The 22,560-nt window shown below is 40.9% G+C and overlaps 1 protein-coding gene across 8 annotated transcripts in view; it reads left to right on the top strand.

Moving 5' to 3' along the window:
• Window positions 1-448: 448 nt before the first annotated feature.
• CAMSAP2 (calmodulin regulated spectrin associated protein family member 2) overlaps window positions 449-22,560 on the top strand; it is a 111,199-nt gene continuing 89,087 nt past the window's right edge. For 2 of the 8 annotated variants that reach the window (XM_015071502.3, XM_015071499.3), the window contains exon 1: window positions 456-1,440. In XM_015071502.3, coding sequence (XP_014926988.2) covers window positions 1,302-1,440 — 139 coding nt within the window. In that variant the 5' untranslated portion in view covers window positions 456-1,301. Of the gene's footprint in view, window positions 1,441-22,560 lie in introns of all 8 variants that reach the window. The other 6 variants (XM_027074639.2, XM_015071497.3, XM_015071498.3 and 3 more) reach the window with 6 other exon arrangements.

Raw genomic sequence — 22,560 nt, 5'->3', positions numbered from 1 at the left:
GCAGCAGGCTGTGTGACCCATAACAAGCATTTTAACAAATGTCAGCGCTCTTTGCCTCGCCACCGGGTCGCTAAAGTACGAGAGCTATTGCTAGGCCTTATTGCTAACCCTCCCCTCCCTTCCTTCCCTTTCCTCTTTCAGCAGTGTAAGCAGCAGCCGCAGCAGCCAAACGCCAGGGACGAGGAGGAGGATGTCCACTCAGGCGAGCGCTCCGAAGCGATGATTAAAAAACAGCCGCACCGAAGCCGGGGCGCGGGCGGGAGCGAGGCTGGGCATGCTCAGAGGGCCGGGCTGGCGCGCGGCCGGGAGCTCGGCGGCCGGAGGGAAGCGGGGCGGGGGCGCAGGCCGGAGCGGCGCCGGCGCGCATGCTCAGTGCCCGCATCTGCTCGCTCCATCCAGTGCGGCAGCCGGAAAACCGCGGCGGCGGCGGCGGCGGCGGCTGACGGGGAGCGACCGAGCCGGGCGGCAGAAGGGGGGAAAAATACGAGGGGGGCATAGCGGATAAGGCAGGACTGAGAGCCCGGGATTCACGGCCTCTCGCGGGCCGCCGCCTTCGCCGTCCGCAGGGAGGAAGGCCCGGGAGGCGGCGGCGGCAGAGACGGCGGCCGGAGGAGGAGGAGACGGCGACGGGAGGGGAGCGCAGAGGAGGGGCCGCGCCGCCGGCGGCCTGGGAGCCGCAGTGATTTTGACGTTTTCCTCCGCTCGGTCTCCGGCGGCCCCCGACCGGGCTGCGCTGCGGGGGGGTGGGGAGGGGGCGCCCACCCCGTCCCGCGCGCCCGGCTCGTCCCTCCGCCCGCCGGGGCCTGAGGGGTCTCCGCGCTCCGCGGGAAGGGAAGGGGGAGGCGGGGGCGTGCGGGCACCGCGATGGCGGGGACATTTTCCACAACGTGATTGTTAAAGCCTCCCCCCCCCTCCTTAAAATTCCGGGCCCTTCCAGCCTCCCCCCTCCCCCCCAGCCCGTGTGACTAAACGGAGACAAAGGGGAGGCGGCCTCGCTCACACGCGCGCTCGCGGGGCGGGTGGCTCGGCGGGGCGCCGGCGCGGGGCGGGCGGACGGACCGACGGACGGACGCTGCGCCGTCACATTCCTATGCCCGGGAGGAGCGGCGGCGGCTCCCGCGGGAGGCGGCAGGCTCGCGGCGCGGCCAGCTGAGCTTCTCCTCCCCCGTCGCCGCCCGGGCGGGCCTCGCCCCGGCCCCGATGGTTTGAGCCCTTCCCTCGTCCGCTCCCGACCCCCGCGGTGGCGCGGCCACACCATGTGAAGGTTAGAGCCCGGACCTCCCGACGAGCCGCCGTGAAAGATGGGGGATGCTGCAGACCCCAGGGAGATGAGAAAGACGTTCATTGTTCCAGCCATCAAGCCCTTTGACCACTATGATTTCTCCAGGGCCAAAATCGCCTGCAATCTGGCCTGGCTGGTGGCCAAAGCCTTTGGGACAGGTAAGTGGCGTCTTCCCTTCCGTCTTTCTCCTTAGGATGCACACATCCCGGTTTTTTGTTTTTGGTTTTTTTTGCTTTTTTTTTTGTTTGTTTGTTTCCGATCAGCGGATGCCCCCTCGGTGCGTGTGTTCTCGCACAGGTTCAGGGAGATGATGGGGGACTGGGAAGACAAGAAAGAAAGGAGAAATTAGGCAGGTTTGGTCTTCGGCCAGGTGCTCCTGAATGGGCAGGTGGGATTTTACCCAGATTTCTTTTATTGGGTAGCAGAGGTGTTTTGTTGTGTTCAGTAAGCTGTTTTGTCTTGTTTTTACTTGGGGCGGTTTTGTGGTTATTTGCCTCGTCGTGCTGCGTACATTTCCCCCTCGGTCATAATTGTGATTACACCACCAAGAAATTTGAGCTGGTTTGATTATTGAAGGACGTGGACGGCACATAGTACTATATTGATTTTGACATTTGTAATGATGGCTGCTGTTCAGGCTTCCTAGAATGTAAGGTGGCCTGTGTCGAAGTGCAGTGTTGATTTTTGTTGTCATTCTCAAAGCCTGTATCATCCTTCCCTACACATTCCAGGCTCTATTAAACCAGTTACTTAAAACCAATATTCAGCTTGCTGATTGTGGGATGCTATTTTCATTTCCTGTTATCAGTGAGATATATTCCTTCTACCAACGGTATCTTGGTTTCATAAATTAAGAGAAACAAACACTCCCTACTATGGGATTTTTTTTTTTTTTTAATAGTCGAGTTTCTTTGAGGGCATGTGCTGTTGACACAGATTGTACAGTGGGGTAGCAATTAAACATTCTCTCCGTTACCCAGTCTTTGCAAAATAACAGGAAAAGGGCCTCCTGTTGTAATTCCTTAGCTGTTGCTTCAGGAACCCATGTTGTAGAGCCCTGAAAAAATTAGAGAGCTTTTCATAGGAAGATGCTCGTGTAAGGAAATTTCCTCTGATAACTTCAGGGATCATTTTGTAAGGTTTCTCTGCCCTAGTTAATAAAGTTTGGATGTGTAAAATATTGGTTGAAAAGTTTCTCAGTTTTTGCAGATATTTCTCCAGATGTTAAATAAATCTAAGTTTGGGTTTTTTGTTTTGTTTTGTTTTTTTTTAAATTTTTTGTGGGAGGAGAATGACTTATTTCCACTCTGAAGGCTGTGAAAATATGGGGGTTAATGCTTTCGTTCATTCTTCTTAAACATCATCCATAGCTGGATGTTTTCAGAGCTGCACATTTTAGTTAACTAGCAAAGGAATCTCAGTGTTTGGGAAATTATTTTAATTCGTTTTGAAGGAAACTTTAACGTGATTTTATGTTTATGACAACTTTGTTTTATTTAAATTCTCATATTTTGGTATTGAAGTAGAAAGATGTTAAGGTTTTAAAACTGGCATCAGGAGTAAGTGTAATTGAAACTCATCTTGAAATAATTTACATTTTAAAGATTTATTTGGAACTAAATGTGTAGAGTAACACATAGGAAGGAAGAAGCACAAAGTGTCCGTGTATTTTTATTTTCTGGCACCATTGATATCAGCAATGAGAATAATAGATGTATTTTGGTTTTAACGTAAGCAGCATGCTGAAGCTGATATCCATTTGGAGGAGAAATGAAAGCTATTTAAGTATTTTGGAAAGACAGAGGGAAATTTACGTGGCGACCTATGTGGAAAAGCAATGTGTATGAAATGGAAGGTAGGGGAATAACACGGATACTTTCTTTCCTTCTGAAACTGAGAGGATGCTTATAGTACAGATGTCAGAATGTTGCCCTCGATTCACAAAGGCTACTAACCAGAAAATGGCCTACTTTCGGGATATATGTCAGGCAAGTTTGCCAGATTCTGGACCGCTTGAGGAACACATTGAACACACTTAAAAAGAAAGGAAGTGAAAGGAATCTAATATCAGTGGAATCTGTTGTGTGCCAGGCACTCTGCTAGATGCTTTGCATGAAATTATACATTAGGGATTCACAGCAAGTCTGGGATGTAGGAGTTTGTTCCCCATTTTTAAAAAATGAGGATGCCAGTGCACAGGGAGGTTAAACAACTTTCCTACTATCACACTTTTAGTAAGGGTGGAGATACGTTTTCATTTGACTGACTCCCAAGGGTATGGCATTGGTGGGGGCAGGGTATACCTGCTGTATGCCTAGTACTTTAAGTACATTGCTTCATTTACTCCTACAGCAACCCTCGAGGTAGATACTGTTCTCATTTTACAGATGAGGGAACAGGTTCAGAGCTTTTAATTTGTTTGAGATTAAACATCTGGCAGGTGGTGGATTTTGCATGTCAGCACAGGTCTTTCTGACTCTGAAGTCTTTGCTCTTTATACCACTGTGCAGAGTGTGAAAAATGTGCGCATAGTACATGTTAGAAGTCTTATTTATTTATTTTTTTATTTTCTTTAAAGAGTGGGCAACTCTTAACATACTCTCCGAAGGCTTAGATGAATATTATTGGTACTTGGTTACATTTGCCTTGGCAACAGTTGGAATGGATAAAAAGATCATACTCAAAATGGAATGAGAACCAAAGTTAGAAGACCTTAAGAGGGTGACTTAGTAACAGAATTTAACACGTTATTGAGAATGTTATGTTTGTACATTTTGTTTATTCTTTAATCAACAGACTTTCAAAGTGTACATTTATATGGAGTGAACAGAAGAAAAGTCACTTCATTTTTTTTATGTAATTTTTTTTCTTCATTTTCTGCAAACATTTAAGCGGCAAATGTTAACAGACAACGTATTTCAAAGGTATTACCTAAGGGTATTCAGTTAATCTTTCAAAAATATTAGCCCAACTTGAAGTTGTGATTTACCAAATTGCTTCTTTAATGATGATATAAGAATCTTCAGTTATTAATTTAGTTTTTTTCTATGAGAAACTTTCTAACTTTTGATATATTAAAAAGTAGTCAATTTTAGAATCATATGTGTTGGAAAAGTCATTTAAAATGATAGCTAGAAATCAGTAATGGACATAGAATGAAGTTATTGAACCATACAAAATAAATAAAGCACTAGTATTGTAATACCTAGAAAGCAGTTGGAGTTTTTACTTCATTTGAAGTCTTATTTCTGAAGCTTTGAATTATATTCTTCTCATTACATTGAAAATAGTCCAAATAGCCCAAATCTTAATAGCTTATTTTGTAGAATAACACAGATACAGTTTTGATCAAATGAAGAATAAGTTTGTTTAGATGAATTTTAATAAACAGATGCTCATTACTTGAAGCAAATTCCAAAAGGGCAAGTTAAGCTGTACTGTCTCTGCTGTATTTGAACAGCTTAACCCATTTAAGCAATGATATTGCTGAGTTTGCTTTAAATGTTCTGCTCCTCTAAATCTTTTAGGGAAAATGGTGGGTACAAAACCTCTTTATGAAATTCTTGAATTTGAAATTCTTAACATGGAATTTAAGGCCCACTTCCTAGTGTTAATATATCATTTCAACTTTATCAACTATCATTCTCCCTTTTTAAAAAAATTTTTTTAATGTTTATTTGTTTTTGAGAGAGAGAGCGCGCGAGAGAGAGCACAAGCAGGGGAGGGGCAGAGAGAGAGGGAGACACAGAATCTGAAGCAGGCTCTAGGCTCTGAGCTGTCAGCACAGATCCGATGAGGGGCTTGAACTCAGGAACCGCGAGGTCATGACCTGAGCTGAAGTTGGACACTTAACCAACTGAGCCACCCAGGTGCCCCTTATTCTCTCTTTTTAAAAAAAATCATTCTCCTTTTCATACTGTTTAGTTTAATAGTATAAAATCATTTGTCCAAACACATTTTGCTGTCAAAATCCTATGTAAGCTCTAATTTATATACATGTGTAGGTTGTGATGACAACGGGTGGCATTGTGGTTAAGAAAGACTAATAGCAGAGAGGCCAGTTAGGGAAGTTATTGCAGGAGTTAAGGCAAGATACCAAGAAAGCTTATAGTAGAGTGGAAATGATAAAGCTGCTAATATTTATTAAGTACTTGCTGTGTATCAGGCACTTTGCATGTATTACATAATTTTAATTCTCATAACAGCTTTTAAGAGATGGAAACTATTAATCATTCCAATTTTACTGATGAGGAGAATGAAGCTCAGAGGTTTAGGGAACTCATCCAGAGCCATTCAGTTTATAGAGCTGGGGAGGGACACAGAGAGAGACGGAGACAGAGAATCTCAAGCAGGTTCCAGGCTGTCAGTGCAGAGCCCAACTTGGGGCTTGATCCCACGAACCATGAGATCATGACCTGAGCTGAAATCAAGAGTCTGGACAGACTGACTGAGTCACCCAGGCAGCCCCATGTTGCCCAAATATCTTATCTGAGAAATCCAATAAAGTAGGTAGCTAATAATGTAGATATGGAGTATGATTGGTAAGTTGAGGATAGAAATAATAATTTCAGGGTCTTCTGTGCATAAAATGTAACTGAAATTGTAGTAGATGTGAGGGTGATGGAATGTAGGGTAGTGAACACTTTACTTTGAGAGGGGGCGCTGAAGAAAAGGAGGCAGAATTAAAGCAATCAGAGAGTTAGAAAGAGAATTAAGAAAGTATAATAATACTGAGGCCCTGGAAGGAAAAATTTCAAGGGGGTGGTCTCATTAACCGTGTCAAATGCTGTAGGTTTTTATTTTGTTTTTATTTTTTTAAAGATTTTATTTTATTTTTATTTCTTTTTTCTTTTTTTTAAGTACGCTTCATGCCCAGTGTGGAGCCCAATGCGGGACTTGAACTCATGACCCTGAGATCAAGACCTGAGCTGAGATCGAGTCGGATGCTTAGCCGACTGAGCCCCCCAGGCACTCCTAAAGATTTTATTTTTTTAAGTAATCTCTACACCCTGTGTGGGGCTTGAACTCACAGGCCCAAGATCAAGAGTCACATGTTCTACTGACTGAGCCAGCCAGGCGCGCCTGTAGGTTTTTAAACCATGCATGCCGTTCTGATGAGGGAGGTGTGATACAGGTTGTGACTGTAGTAGAGTTCAGGAAATATATAAGGGCCATGTAACTGGAATGGTGACATTCAGAGGGAGGGAGAGGTAGGGAGGGGGAAAGGATACCACCAGCGTCAGTGATCTGTGAAGGAAGACCTCTGAAGTGGAGGTGGTAGTTAGACTTGATCCTGAGGTGAGTCAGGCTGAATGGAAAGCAGGCATTGTAGATGGAGGAGATAGTTTGTGCAGGCATGGAGTTCTGAAACCAACATAGACCAGTAGGATTGGGGAGGTTTATGTAATGAAGTGTAGTAGGAGATCCAGCTTGAAAGGTAGATTGGAACAGAATTGTTTGAAGAGCCAGGTTAAGGAATTTGGTATTTATTTTGTAGATAAATTATTCTAAGCATATTGGATTGAAAAAGTGCTATGACTAATTTGTTAAACACATACTTTGTGCTAAGTACAATTTTGAACATTTTATATTTATTATTTCTTTTAATTCTGAGAATGACCCTATTAAGTGGAAACCATTTTATTTCTTCTATAACTCTAAAGCAAGGTTTCCCAACCACAGAACTATGGGCTGGGTAATTCTTTTTTGTGGAGGGCCATCCTATGCATTGTAGGATTTTAGCAGCATCCTTGGCCTAGTTGACAGTAGTATTCTCCACCGTCATTTCCAGGTGTGACAACCAAAAATGTCTCCAGACTTTCTCAATGTCTCCTGGGAGGCCAAATGACCCCAGCATGAGAACCATTGCCATAACGATTTTAAGATATACATGCAATTTAAAAAGGGTTTTTGTACATTAAAGTCCAAATTAATTGTAAGACATCCTGATTTCAGAAGTATTCAAATGGAACATAAGAATTTAGGAAATTGGATAGTTTGCCCTTTTTGTTAATGAGCAAACAGGTTTAGAGGGCTTAAATAACTTGCTTTTGATCAACTTGTAAGTGGTGGAACCAGAATTATAGTCTAAGCCTTTATGATACTAAAATTTGTATTTTAACCCTCTATGTTATATATGCTTTCTGTAGTTCATCACAATTTTATTTTTTTAATGTTTATTTATTTTTGAGAGAGAGAGAGAGAGAGAGATTGAGTGCAAGCAGGGGAGGGGCAGAGAGAGAGGGAGACACAGAATGCGAAGCAGGCTCCAGGCTCTGAGCTGTCAACACAGAGCACGATGTGGGGCTCGAACCCATGAACCACAAGATCATGACCTGAGCCAAAGTCAGATGCTTAACTGACCAAGCCACCCAGGAACTCCAGTAGTTCATTACAATTGTATAGTATTGGAAGTGAAGGCATGAATGCATGAAAACCTTTCAAATATAAGTGTTAAATTTGTTTTGCAGAATTGAAAGTTTATTTAATCTGGGGCACCTTGGTGGCTCAGTCCCTGAAGCGTCTGACTTTGGCTCAGGTCATGATCTTGCGGTTTGTGGGTTTGAGCCCTGTGTTGGACTCTGTGCCGACAGCTCAGAGCCTGGAGCCTGTTTTGCATTCTGTGTCTCATTCTCTCTCTGCCCCTCCCCCACCGTGCTCTGTCTTTGTCTCTCAAAAATAAATAAATGTAAAAAAAATTTTTAAAGTTTATTTAATCTTCAACAAACCTGGTATTTGATAAATTAGTACAAAAATATAAAATATATTTAGCATTGGTCTGTCATTTCAGAGTCTCCTCCCCCTCCCTAATTTAGTGCAGAGATGAATACTTATTTCGGTTAACGGAAATTCCATCTCTTTATCGAGTTTTCCATGTATACTAGTTTATGGACCTTTTCCATTGGTACATTACAAATAATAATACTTTATTTATTTTTAATTTTATTTTTTTAATTTACATCCAAATTAGCCTATAGTGCAACAATGATTTCAGGAGTAGATTCCTTAATGCCCCTTACCCATTTAGCCCATCCCACCTCCTGCATTCCCTCCAGTAACCCTCTATTTGTTCTCCATATTTATGAGTCTCTTATGCTTTGTCCCCCTCCCTGTTTGTATATTTTTGTTTCCCTTTCCTTATGTTCATCTGTTTTGTCTTTTAAAGACCTCATATGAGTGAAGTCATATGATATTTGTCTTTCTCTGACTAATTTCACTTAGCACAATACCCTCCAGTTCCATCCACGTAGTTGCAAATGGCAAGATTTCATTCTTTTTGATTGCCAAGTAATACTCCATTGTATATATATACCACATCTTCTTTATTCATCGATGGACAACAAATAATAATACTTAAATGTTACATATTTACTAGTAGTGACAAGCTTGGTGCTTTAGCTGAGATAAAAGTTGTTTTCATTTATGACATTGATCACTTTCCATCCTGTGCCTTGCATGGTTTTTCCTTTCCTTCTTTAACATTGATTCTTCATCAACATGACATTTTAGATTAAAGGCCTGTACAGTAGTATCTTTGCAGTTCTCATACTACCACTTATTCCCTTTTTTTTCTGGGGCATTTTCCTGAAGTACTCTTTGTCTTGGTTTCCCTACTTGCTGCATAGTCATGGTAATAAGCATGTGTATGCTGCTTTGAGTTCACTAGAAGAAAAAATTGGGAAGCGTTAGAATTTATCAGTCTCACACTTAGGCTACCTTTACATATTCTGTGCACAGTGTGGAATGGGATTATATCTCTTATAGTAACTTCAGAGAATTATTTTTATTGAAAGTATTTTTCACTACAAACTAGACAAACTAGAGGCTGGGTATATAGCAGTAGGGAGGCCACTGGGCTCGTTCTGTAATCCTTACAGCTGTACTCCGCGGTATTATGCCTAGTAATGTTTGTGGAGTATTCTATTTTCTTAAGATAAAGAGATGGAATTTCCGTTAACCGGAATAAGTGTTCATCTCTGCACTCCATATTTCATAAACATAGGTTCCTGGGAGTGTGCGTGTATGATCTTAAAAAGGTATTTTGGAAGTGCCATATTACCAATTCCCAGCTCTCTCCTTCACACCATTTTTCTTTTTTCTTTTTTAAAATGTTTATTTCTTTTTGAGAGAGAGAGAGAGAGAAAGAAAGAGGGAGTGAGCAGGAGAGGGGCAGAGAGAGAGGGGAACAGAGGATCTGAAGCAGGCTCTGTGCTGACAGCAGCAAGCCTGATGCAGGGCTCGAACTCATGTGACCTGAGCTGAAGTTGGACGCCTAACTGACTGAGCCACCCAGGTGCCCCTTCTTTTTTCTTTCTCTTTTTCTTTTTCTTTTTCTTTCTTTCTTTCTTTTTTAAATTTTAGAGAGAGTGGAAGCAGGGGAGAGGGGCAGAGGGAGGGAGAGAGAGAGAAAGAGAATTTTAAGCAGGCTTCATTCACCCTCTTGTGTGGAGCCCAGTGTGGGACTCCTTCCCACAAGCTGGGATCATGACCTGAGCCACCCAGGTGCCCCCACACCATTTTCTGTCTCTAAAATGGGAATTGTCTCTCTCACTCTCTCTCTGCCTTTCCCCTGCTCTCTCTCTCTCTTTCAACATAAACAAGTAAACTTAAAAAAAGTAAACATTAAAAAACACCCAAAAATCTTTTCAAATGGGAATTGCGTGCAGATTCTGAGTACTTTAGGCTCTTGGATAAAAGACATTTGATGAAACATTTGAAATATTTTAAAAGATGTTTGTCATCAACCACGGTAAGTTTCAAAGTACAGTTGACCCTTGAACAACATGGATTAGAGCTGCGTGGATCCACGTATATATAGATTATTCTCAATAAACATATAGGAAAACTTTTTGGAGATTTGTGACAGTTTGAAAAAACTTGTAGATGAACTGCATAGTCTAGAAATACTGAAAAAAATTAAGAAAAGTTAGGTATTATGAGAATACAGTATAATACAACATGTAAAATGTGTTATTAACTGTTTATATTACTGGTATGGCTTCTGGTTGACGGTAGGCTCTTAGTAATTAGTTTTTTGGGGAGTCAAAAGTGATATGCAGATTTTTGACTACATGGCGGGGGGGGGGGGGCGTCGAGTTGGTACCCTTAACCCCCTGGGTTGTTCGAGGGTCAAATGTAGATGGTTTCATTTTTTTCTGCTGGCATTTTCTACTGCTCTCCAGATTCTCTTTTTCAGCTGTCTTCTTGTTTTCCCTTCTCTTTTTTGATGACATTCAAATAAAGGGGTTGCTGACCTTGTTAATTTTTCTCTAATTCATAGTTTTGTAGAACTTTGTAATGTAACAGATTTTGAAATAGCAGAAATTTGTCTTTTTTTCCAGCCACCTCCATTTTTTAAAAATACATACTAAAGATTGTGATGATATCTTGAAAATTTACTTTTTGACCCCAAAATATTTTTTGAACAGATGAGACAGGCACAGATTGAAAACTCAAAAGTTATGTCAGGGTAGTTCTAGTGAAAAGTCTCCTTTCCATCTGGACCCAGAGTCACTGCCATTTATTTAAAGCTAGGTGCCATCATCAGAAGTCTGCTTTTTAAAAGAGCTCTTAAAGTACACTTAAAATGATTAAAATGATAAATTTTATGTTATGTGTATTTTACCACATTAAAAAAAAGATCTCTTAAAAACAGTAGAAAATGTATTGAAAAGAGACTAAGATTTGCAAAGGGGAAATAAGTAGGAAGTCATAGTCCAAGTGAGAGATGATGACAACTTGAATTTGGATTGCAGCAGTGGATATGGAAAGAAGTGGGTGAATGTAAAAGATAAGACTTGGTGATTGGGCATGTGGGAACAAAGATGAGATTGTGGGGAGTGTTAAGATTGCTTCTGTTTACTGAGAAAGGGAATAATGGAAGAGAGCCAGGTTGTGTGTATGTGCAAAGAACAGCATGGAGTTTGAGGAATATCTAAAATGGTGGTGTGTGCATTAGGCCTTAAAAATTCATATGTGGAATTTAGAAGATCTTTGGGATGAGACACATACATGGTTATAAAAAGAGTAACTGCCAGTCACTTTGAAGGAAAGTACAGAGGAGAGACAAGGGGACCTAACACAGGAGAGCCAGCAAAGGAGCCAGACGTAGAGTAACCAGAGAAGAGGAAAACAAGGCAGGGAAGTATGGAATCTCAAGCATAGGGAAGAGAACACTGAAGATGAGGGAAGGTATAAGGTACTGCTGAGACAGATTAAGCAAGAAGTCTCATAAAATTCCATTGAGTTAACACCGATGAAGTTTTTGATGACTTGGCTGAGGACATGTTGAGGGCAATGTAGAAGCAAAACTGTGACCATAGTAGGTTGAAAGTTAATGAGAGTATCTTCACTTGTGGTAACAGAAAATCCAACTAAAATAGGCTTACAAAACAGAGGATTTATTGGCTCATATAACCAAAAAAATTCTGAGATAAGTTGGACTTTTGATCAGGTCCCATTTCCATTTCTTTGTGATTCCCCTAGCTGTGCCCTTCTTTATGTGTGAGTTTCATTCTCCAGCTGTAGCAAATGGCTGTAGTAGTTCCAGTCACATCCATCCACGTCCATATATCACACTACTCAGAGCTCTTTCTTAATCATTGAAAGTTGTGTACTCTTCTTTTTTTTCTTTCTCTTGAAATAAAGCCATTTGATTTTAGAAAATATCAAATATGTCCAGTAACAGTAAACTGCCATGTACTTTTCACCCAACCTCCATGATCATCAACTCATAGCCAGTGTGGATTTATCATTTACATTGATTTTTCTGGCCACACTGATTATTTGAAGCAAGTCCCAGACATTGTATCATTTCATCTATAAATATATTAGTGTGTATCTCTAGTCAGGAATACTCTTTTTAAATATAACCATGGTACTGGCATCATCACAGCACTGTCTGTCATACCACTCCGTATCCTTAGTATTAAGATTTCTCTGATTGTCTCATAAATCGTCTTTATTTTTTTGTTTTGCACTTCATTGGTTCCAATCTATATCCAAATAAGGGTCATATTTTGCAATTGGTTGGTATGTCTCTTTAAGGTTTTTTTTGGAAGGTTTTTTTTTTTTTGAAAATTTTTTAATATATGGGTTCTTCCTCTGTGTCATTTTGTCTTGCTTCCATTTATTTACTGGAGGAACCAGAGTGTTTGCCCTTTAAAATTTCCCAATTCTGGGGGCGCCTGGGTGGCTCAGTTGGTTAAGCGTCTGACTTTGGCTCAGGTCATAATCCGACAGCTCGTGAGTTCAAGCCCTGTGTCAGGCTCTGTGCTAACGGCTCAGGCCTGGAGCCTGCTTCCAATTGTGTGTCTTCCTTTCTGCCCCTTCCCCGTGTTTGCACTCGTGCGCATGCACGCTCTCTCTCTCTTTCAAAAATAAAATAAACATTCAAAAAAATTTTTTTTTAATTTCCCAAGTCTGGATCTCCATGGTATTATTTAATAGGTTTCCATAAATTGGCAGTTAGATCTAAAGAATTCTGTAGATTCAAATTTATTTTTTGGCATACTTCACAGGTGGTGTGTATTTTTACCAGGAGGTGCTTAATGTCTAGTTGTCTCTTTTTCTATCATGATTTCATATATTAGTGAGAAAGGTCTTTTAAATAGAAACTTCTCTTGGGGCGCCTGAGTGGCTCAGTTGGTTAAACGTCTGACTCTTGATCTCAGGCTCGTGAATTCCAGCTCCACATTGTGGTCTGTGTGGGGCATTAAGATTACTTAAAAATAAATAAATAATAAATAAATAAATAAAAAGAAAAAGAAACTTTTAGTATATGGTTACCCTTTGTGGGAAATTACCTTCATAAATGATAGCCTCCAAGTAAATTACCAGGCAAACTACTCCAGAGGTCACAGAAAAGAAGAGCTCACAGACCTAATTAAAATGGTTAAATGCTATGGTTTGTTAAATCAATTTACAATGAGAAGCAAGGAGAAAGAGATCAGGTAAGTTAACACATTTAAGATAGAGTGCAAGCAGGGAGAAAGAACCATACTCTGAATCCTGCAATATACAGTGTTTATATGTCCATCTCTTTCTGCTACATTAGCCTTCCCTAATGATGATGGTATGGTCACAGGACCAGAGTTGAAGTTTCAACAAGGAGGCCCACAGTGACACATAGGCCAGTGATACACACTTGCTCTCTCAGACAGACACAGGGAACAAGCATGCCAACAAGCATGCCAGGCACAGCTGTGGGTTACCAATAAGCCTGATGAATAGCCTTGGACTTTGTGTTACTTGGTCAGAGGACAAGTAGGCCAGAATGGGTGTTACCAGTAGGTGGCCAAATTAAGGACTCGTGGATATTAAGTATTCATGTATATTTAGTGTTCATCGTCTCTTGTTCGTTTGTCTCATGCGTATTGAATATAGCATGAGTATTCAGGGCTTTACATATATGTTTAGTATATCATGAATACTTAGTGTCTAGATACCTCATGAATATTTGGTATCTTTTGGGGTTTTTTCATTCTTTTTTTCTTTTTGAACATACATGATACAATCCACTTACCTTTATTTAACATATTTGAATTCTATGTTTAACAAACTTTTTGCTTACTAGTGCTTATCTATACTTAAAAGCTTTCACCTATATTTTACAAACTACAGACATATTCTTTTGTAGAATTGAAGAGTCTAGAAAGTGAAAGTACATTACACTGAGGTACAGAGAAGGCAGAATAAATGCTACTTCCTTCCCTTAACTGGGGGGAATTTGCGCCAAACTGTGTGGGTCACTGGCCCCCAAGAATCTGAAAGGGTAAAGAATAGGGAGAAAGAGCATTCTAAATAGTGACCAGAATATGCAAAGGCAAAGGCAAAGGCTCTGAAGTGTAAGAAAGTGTGATTGTTGGGAACTGAATGTGGCTAGCAGGGATGCATAATACAAGGTGGTGGGTGGAGACAGGGATCTTCCTTCTAGGGTTGGAGGGAGGATTTTAATCCTTAAAGAAGTTGGAAATCATTGAAAACCCTAGAATTCGTGGTGGCGTGTGCGACATGATCAAATTTGCTTATTGCCTATAAGCAATGGGTGGAGAATGCTTTGACAAGAGTAGGGACAAGAGTAGATGTGTGAAGACAATTAGGAGTAAATGAAGTAATTCACATGAGAAGCACTGATTGCCTGGGCCCAAGAGATGTGAGTTGACACTGTGAGAAGGGGATGGATTTTATTTGGGAGTTGAAGGAGAAGGAGGCATTAATGATGACTCCTAGGTTTCTGGCTTAGGCAACTAGATGGATTGTGGTATAGTTTGTCGATGTGGGGAATGCTGGAAGATGAACAAATGTGGAGGAAAAGACTGATTTGGGACATTTGAGGTTTCATAGTGTTTTCAGCATAATTTCAAACATGTAAGAATAGTACAGGGAACTCCTGAGTACCCTTTAGCCAGACATTTTGTTCCATTTATCATTCTCTTTCTCCCTCCCACACAAACATGTGTGTATATATATACACATAATATTTTCTGAACTGTTTGAGAATGCATGAGAGACATTGTGTCCCCTACCCCCAAATACTTTATCCCCTAAAATGGAGGATGTTTCTTATATATAATCTCAGTAAAATTATAACAATAAGGAAACTTAACTTTGATACAATATTATTATCTAATCCACAGTCCAAATTCTAATTTGCCAATTATCTTAATGTCATTATTGCAATTTTTTTTTCCCGTTCCAAGATCCAGTCCAGAATCATGCATTGCAGTTAGTTGACTTGTCTCTTTGGTCTCCTTTAACCTGAAATAGTTCTTCAGTCTGTCTTCGTCTTTCATGATGTTGACACTTTTATAGACTGAGCACCCTGAGCTGCATGCTGAGCTGGGGCTCAAGCCCCTTCCTTGGGCACTGTCTTAGCTCTTGCCAAACCTCCTTTGGCCTGTGGTACAGGCAGCCAGTTCTCTGCAAGGGCCACCTGGGCTGCCCCCTCTCTTTAGGTTCTTATACCCTCCTTTCGAGTGTGGGCCCCTATATAGCAGATATCCCCTCTGCCTTTGGTCTGAATGACTGGGATGATGGCTGCTGGTGCTGGCAGTGTCCCAAGAACACCCAGACAGTATGAAGAAAAACAAAGTGCACAGAGACGTACCTTCTCCCAGGCAAAAACTGATGGAGGTCCAGGAACTAGAGACCATTTCCCAATCCATTCCTCCTCCTGCCATCTTCTTTGGCTTTCTTTTTTCTTGTCCTTTTCTCTTCTCTCCCTTGGCTGACCCACCCTTGTACCCCCTCTCATCACTGCTGCCACCGCCACCTGTCTTTCCACCAACAGATATACCCTCTTGCCCCCTTGCATGGAACCATCTCTGCACTGCCCATAGGATTTGGGCAAGAGTGCCCGGGAGGCACCCAGAAACAGAGCTAGGAAACACACATATGCATACATAGCATAAAGTAAATATATTTCTTTTTCTGTATATAGATGGATACATAACACCATGTGTTCATACTGACACTTGGCATTTTAGTCCCAACACCACAGAGTTCGTTCTAGTCTTTCTAGTTCATTTCTAGTCCCTTCCTATATTTGTAGCTCCCCTTGTCAGTGAGAAACTTGGCACCCATTTTGAATTTGGGGTTTCTTTGTGACATCCAAGTGAAGAGTTGGGTAGGGTAGTTGGCTTATAAGGATCTGGGGCTTGGAAGAGGTGCTTTAGTCTCACAGGGTAGTGGGAGGAGTGGAGGAGGTAATTTAAGCTCAGGAATGCTGAACAGCACTTAACACGTCATTTGGTAAGTGGAAGGGTAGAGGGAGTTCACTTTTAATTGGCATCTCATTTGAAGGCAAAGCTCAGTGTTTAGGTACTTGTCATTCTTTTAGTAAACATTTGAGTGCCTGCTGTGTTCCAGGCACTATTATTCTAGGCACTAGTGACACAGGACAAAGAAGTATCCTGCTCTCCTTGAGGTTACGTTGTAGTGGAAAGAGGCAGAAATAAACAAACATATATTATAGGATAGTAATAGCTATTATATGGAGAATTAAAATAGGATGACTGGGTGGTCAGGGAGGGTATATCTGAGGAAGTGACATTTAGCTGTCATCTGAATAGAATGAGCTATCTATGTGAAGGTTAGATTGAGGAATGTTAGAAGCAGAGGGAATAGTGAGCGCATAGACCAAAAGGCGTGAACTTGGCATGCTGTAGCAACAGAAAGACTTGGGTGTCTGGAGCATAGTGGGCTGGGGGAGGGAGAGGAAGTTGAAGCCGGAGGAGGAGGAGCTGGTATGGGTGCAAAATATGGAGAAACTTGAACTCAGAGAAGTTAATTAGTGCACTCAAAATCCCCTAGCAAGTAACTGCTAAAATTCAGACTCAACCTTTTAAACTCCATTGCCCATACTTTTCCCAAAGCCCCAATTTTCCCCACTATATCATGCTGCCCCACCCCCCCCCCTTTTATTTTAATTTCAAAGAGCAGGGGAAAAGAGCAAGGGGAGGAGAGAGAGAGAGAAAGAAAGAAAGAATCTTAAGCAGGCTCCATGCTCAGTGCGGAGCCCCAGATGGAGCCCTCGACATGGGGCTCAATCCCCACCCAGCCCTGGGATCATGACCTGAGCCGAAATTAAGAGTTGGTTGCTCAATCGACTGAGTGACCCAGGTACCCCATATCGTGCTGCCTCCTAATGGTAGTGAATGTAGGTTAACTGAAAACAGGTTTGGTTTTGAGCGTTTTACTTCTTTGCAGAAGTAAAGCGTGGCCTAGGAGATAACTTTAAAGTTTTCCAAGCAGCTGCAAGGAATGAATTATGATTATTAGCACAGAATCTGGGAGTTGAGGGGAGTTTTGAAATATTAGAGTTGTTTTAGGACAAGACTAAGGACTAATATTTTTTAAAGAATAACATTTTCATTCATTTGTCAGGTATGTATTGAGTGCTTACCATGTAGCAGGCATTAAGTTAGGTGCTGGGGATTTATATCCTGGTGAATAAGATAGACCTGGTCCTTGCCTTCTGGTCATGTATAAGGGTACTCATTTTAGCACATCTTTGTTAATAGTGGGTTTTAAAAATAATTTTCCATTTTTGTAGGTAAAAAATGACTCATTGTAACTTTCTCTGATTACTGGTAGTGTCGGGTTTGTTTTTGTTTTTTTTTCCATGTTATTGATCATTTTTAGGTCTTGGTTAATTTCAAGTTCAAGGTCTATGGATTATTTTCAGTTGGAGTTTTTGCAACTCACTAGTTCTCTCTCAGTAATTGTTTTAGAAATAATTTTTTAGGTTTGGAAAATAAGGCAATATTCACATGACCGAGCATTATGATAATTTCTGAAATGCATTCCCCTCTTACCTCTCTACTCTTCATTGTTTTAAAGAAATCTGTATCATTTGCTGGCATATGTATGCAACTAGTAACTAGCCCATCTTATAGAAAATTGCCTTGAGTAAATTACTGTCTACTCCCTTTACTTGTACTTCAAGCATTTCAGGTGATTGTTAATTTCAAAACTTAGATCTAGTTAGGATTTATGATACGATTAAGGTAAGTTCTGCTTAAGTCCTGGCACACAAGAAAAACTTGTCTCTTATCCTTTGCAATTCTAGGAGTGGTGATTCACTCACCCATTCCTTAAGCATTAATTTCTTACCTTTTGTGTTCTGGAGGTGAGGGAGAGGGTGAAACCTTTTATCTTTGATTTTGTCTGTTTCCTAAAATGCTGTTTCAGTTCATTTGTTTCACAATGTGCTACAGTTCCAAACTTAAAAAAATTAGTTTTGTATAGTTAGCAAAATGATGGATATTTTTGAAGTTGTCTTTTAAGCATGTTTAGTTCTTTAAGACTTGTTTTTGAAAGTGACCTATTTTATATTACTCAATATGCAGTTTTGCATTCTTTTGGGGGGGTGGGAAAATCTGTTTTTGTCATATTTTTGAAATATTCTTTGGCTTGCTGTGGATCTTTTCCCTTTTTCTTGTGTCGGGATCTTTTTAAACTCTTTTTTTTTTTAAAGTTTATTATTGATTTTAAGAGAGAGAGAGAGCACACATGTGCATGAGTGGGGGAGGGGCAGAGAGCGAGGGGGAGAGAGAGAATTCCAAGCAGGCTCTGCAACATCAGTGCAGAGCTTGTTGTGGGGCTCGAGCTCATGAATTGTGAGATCATGACCTGAGCCGAAGTTGGATGCTTAACCAACTGAGCCACCCAGGCACCCTGCCTTGGGATCTTTTTAAAACTTACACCTTCATAACTTGGGTTTGTGGGTATGCCATAATAAAATGGAAGTAGCCCCTAGCTGCACGTCTTCTACCTTCTAGCCTTGTGATGTTGGCCAACCATTGTTATTTAAAAAATATATATATATATTTTGTGAGAGAGAGCTAGTGGCGGAGGGGCAGAGAGACAGAGGGAGACAGAGGATCTTAAAGCGGGCTCTTGATGGACAGCAGAGAGCCCATTGTGGGGCTTGAATTCCTGAACCTCGAGTTCTTGACCTGAGCTGAAGTCTGACCCTTAACTGATTGAGCCACCCAGGTGCCCAACCATTGTTACTTTTTAAGCTATTTAGCTAGATGGCTTAGAGCTAGGACTGCATTTATCAGCTGTGTGCCCTTGGCAAGATAACCTTTCTTGGGTTCCTTATCTATAAAATAGGGGTAAGAGAATTGTTAATATTGAATGACAGAAGGCATGTTTAGGACAGTGTCTTGACACACAAAGGTCCTTAGTGTTACTATATTCTAAATATATATCTGCGTATTGTCTGATTTGCCGCTTTCACCAAGTTGTTAGAAAGATTAGTAAAAGCAATAGATGAATGTTAGGTAGATGTACAGGTATGGTAGAGAAATTTGTAATCCTGATGATGTTAGTAGTCACTTTGCACACCTAATGTTTAGATACCAAGTCACCTATATAAGTCGTTTTCTTTATTGTTACAGTAAATAAAAATCTACTAGGCCTACATTTTATAATAATTACCTTAAATAAATTCTCTTTTAGAGTTGTACTACTAAATAGCTTCTTTTTAGTTCCCATGATACTAAATTTACCAGTACTGTATTCTGTAGTTTATACTGGGCTTATGTATCACGCTGAGGCAGCTATTAAGGCTGGCTCACTACTGGTTAATGTGGCTGTGAAGGAAGAAGTGTTTTCAATTATTAAATGAGGATGATATTTTTAGATGTCACCAAAATCCCAAATTGATACATCTACTCTTGACCTCTTTCCAGAGTCCTATATCCCCAGCTGCTTTTTGGATATTTTTGCTGTCGTTTCTAATCAGCATGTCTAAAACCCAGTTTATGATCTTGCTTCCAGAGTTAGTGCTTCCTGATTTTCTTTTTTCGATTAATGATACCACTGTTTCCCAGGTAACCCAGGCCTAATGGTTTTTGCCATCTTCACCCCCTCCCTTTGCTTTATTCCTGAGTCCTTTTTGGGTTTGTTTTATAAGCAGTTTTAAAAAAACATTTTTTTTTAACATTTATTTATTTTTGAGAGAGAGTGAGAAAGAGCCGAGAAGGAGCAGAGAGAGAGGGAGACACAGAATCTGAAGCAGGCTCCATGCTCTGAGCTGTCAGCACAGAGCCTGATGCGGTGCTCGAACCCAAGAACCATGAGCTGAGATCATGATGTGAGCCGAAGTCTGGTGCTAAACCGACTGAGCCACCCAGGCGCACCCCTAAGCAGTCTTTCATGTCTTTTATTCTTGTCTTCATTTCCTTATTTATGTCTGATATTTACCTCCATCAGTATTGAAGACCAGATTATTTGTCCCCAAACGTCATATCACTCTTCTTTAAAACTAAAAGTAATTCCTTGTTAGCTATTAAATAAATGTTTGGCTATTATATATGTGTTTAAAAGAGATATTACTTTTGTCTTATCTGAACCTCCCATCACAGCTTTCCTGCTTACTCCTATCCTACATGAATGCCTTTCTCCACCCAAATTGTTCAGTTTGGTATCTCTTCACATCCATTCATCCTCCCTCCCTTCCTTCCTTCCTTCCTTCCTTCCTTCCTTCCTTCCTTCCTTCCTTCCTTCCTTCCTTTCTCTCTCTCCTTGCTCTTCCCTTTGTTTAGATAGACTTGTTTTTTGACTAAGCAAATTCTGCCTATTTTTCCTATCCTATTTCTTTAAGATGAAGTCAAGTCAGCCCAGTATGATGCTTCCTGCTTTGAACTTTAAGCACTTAATTGTTCATTTAGAACAATTGTTCATTTAGCACTTAGTTTCTTTCAGTTGGTGCTCAATCATTCATTGTTTCTGAATTGCTTAACTTTATTTGTCTGTCTAGTCTTTTTGTACATTATTGGCTTCTTGAAGGTACGGATTATTTCTAATTCCTTGGATTTCCTCAGAACCATTCTGGTATATAAAATGAACATGCAATCATTACTATAATATTTGATGAAAATATTTTTCTTCTTTTCTTTATTTTAGAGAGAGAGAGAGAGTATGAGCAGGGTAGAGGGGCAGAGGGGAAGGGAGAGAAAGAGGGAGGGAGGGAGGGAGGGAGAGAGAATCTCAAGCAGGCTCCATGCTCAGTGTGGAGCCCAATGAGGGGCTCAATCCCATGACCCTGGTATTATGACCTGAGTTGAAACCAAGAGTCATATGCTCTACTGATTGAGCCACTCAGGCACCCCATGATGAAAATATTTTTCTAAATAATAGGAACTCTTCAAAAACTTTAGGATGAAAATTGCTAAGAAGTATACTAATACTTTGTGAATACATTTAAAAAATGTTCACTTTGATTAGTACTATGGCTTATTTTGAGCTTATATTAAAGCTGCCTATTCAGAAGACTCCTAAAATCAGTGATGGGGATGGTTGGCCTCAAAACCTCACTTTTCAAAGAGAAGGCAGGCAAGGAAATGGCTAAGTGTCATGCCAAACTAGCCAGAGCTATCAGGTTCTATGATTGTAGCTCCATGTTAACTTTTAACTTAGATGCCTGCCTTTACTTTTGGAAGACAAACCTCATTCTTGTGTTGGCTTTGATTAAGAGCACAGCTCACAGGTAAGGAGTGGGAAGAGGAAGCCAAGATACCTTGTTAAACAGTAAGAAGTGCTTTGTTTGTCTTGCTTTTTTAGTGATCTGGCTGCCATCAGTTGCAAAAGCAGCTCCTGAGGTTGATTTAGAAGTAGATGTTGGGAGAGTGGGACTTGACATTCTTCAAGGGAAATGGCTAGCAGAAAAAAAACTCAGACGAATTTGGTTTCCTTCTCATGTCCCATTTGTAGACTCTCCTTTCTGTGTCTCCACTGAATGTGTTAGTTGGGTGTCCAGGAGGGATTTTTGGGGTAAGGCGGAGAGAACAGTGATTTACTAGGTTAAGGGATTAAAAAAAAAAAAAGTTTGTTTATTTTTGAGAGTCGGGCAGGGGGGTGGGGGGAAGGGCAAAGAGAAGGGAGAGAGAATCCCAAGCAGACTCCACACTGCCTGCCAGTGCAGAAGCTTACGTGGGGCTCGAATTTGTGAACTGTGAGATCATGACCTGAGCTGAAGTCCAGAGTTGGACACTTAACTGACTGAGTCACCTAGGTGCCTCTAGGTTAAGGGATTTAAAAAAAAGTGTTTTTTTAACGTTTAAAAATTTATTTTTGAGAGAGAAGGAGACAGAGCATGAGCCAGGGATGGGCAGAGAGAGGGAGACACAGAATCTGAAGCAGCTACAGTCTCTGAGCTGTTAGCACAGAGCCCAATGCAGGGCTCAAACCCACAAGCTATGAGATCATGACCTGAGTCAAAGTTGGACGCTTGACCAACTGAGCCACTCAGGCACCCTTAGTTTAAGGTATTTTTGAGAGTAGTTCTCCCTTAAACTATAGCTGTAACTGCCCCTCAATAGATTCATCAGGCTAAGCAAGAAGGGTGAGAGACCAGAGAGCCTGAGATAGAGGGAGAGAATAAGTTAGGCAGCTTCTGCTTTGCAAGTGATTAGCTATACAACTTCAGTTAAGTGATTTTATGCTGTCAGTTGGCAAGGCCTAGCTTCCCCTGTAATAGCCGTTAGAGTGCGTTTTCTGGTTGACTGCTTGTATGTGAGAGTATTCGCTGAAATTAGTTTTTAGGAATCTTTTATCACATTCTATGGATTTGAGTGTGCATGTGGGAATACTTTCCCCAGAGTCATTAGACTTAGAAAACTTTTTCTTTGCTTTGTAATCTTGTTTTAGAGTATACTCGGAACAATATTTTCTGTAAAGCAAATTTCTCTTTTCCATTCCAGATTAGCTGCCAAGCTCTAATAAATTACCTTTTCAGTTAAAGGGTATTGTTATTTTTGGAAGGAATC

Source organism: Acinonyx jubatus, chromosome E4 (genome assembly GCF_027475565.1).
Source record: "Acinonyx jubatus isolate Ajub_Pintada_27869175 chromosome E4, VMU_Ajub_asm_v1.0, whole genome shotgun sequence".
Taxonomy (NCBI): domain Eukaryota; kingdom Metazoa; phylum Chordata; class Mammalia; order Carnivora; family Felidae; genus Acinonyx; species Acinonyx jubatus.
This window is presented reverse-complemented; position numbering and strand designations above follow the sequence as displayed.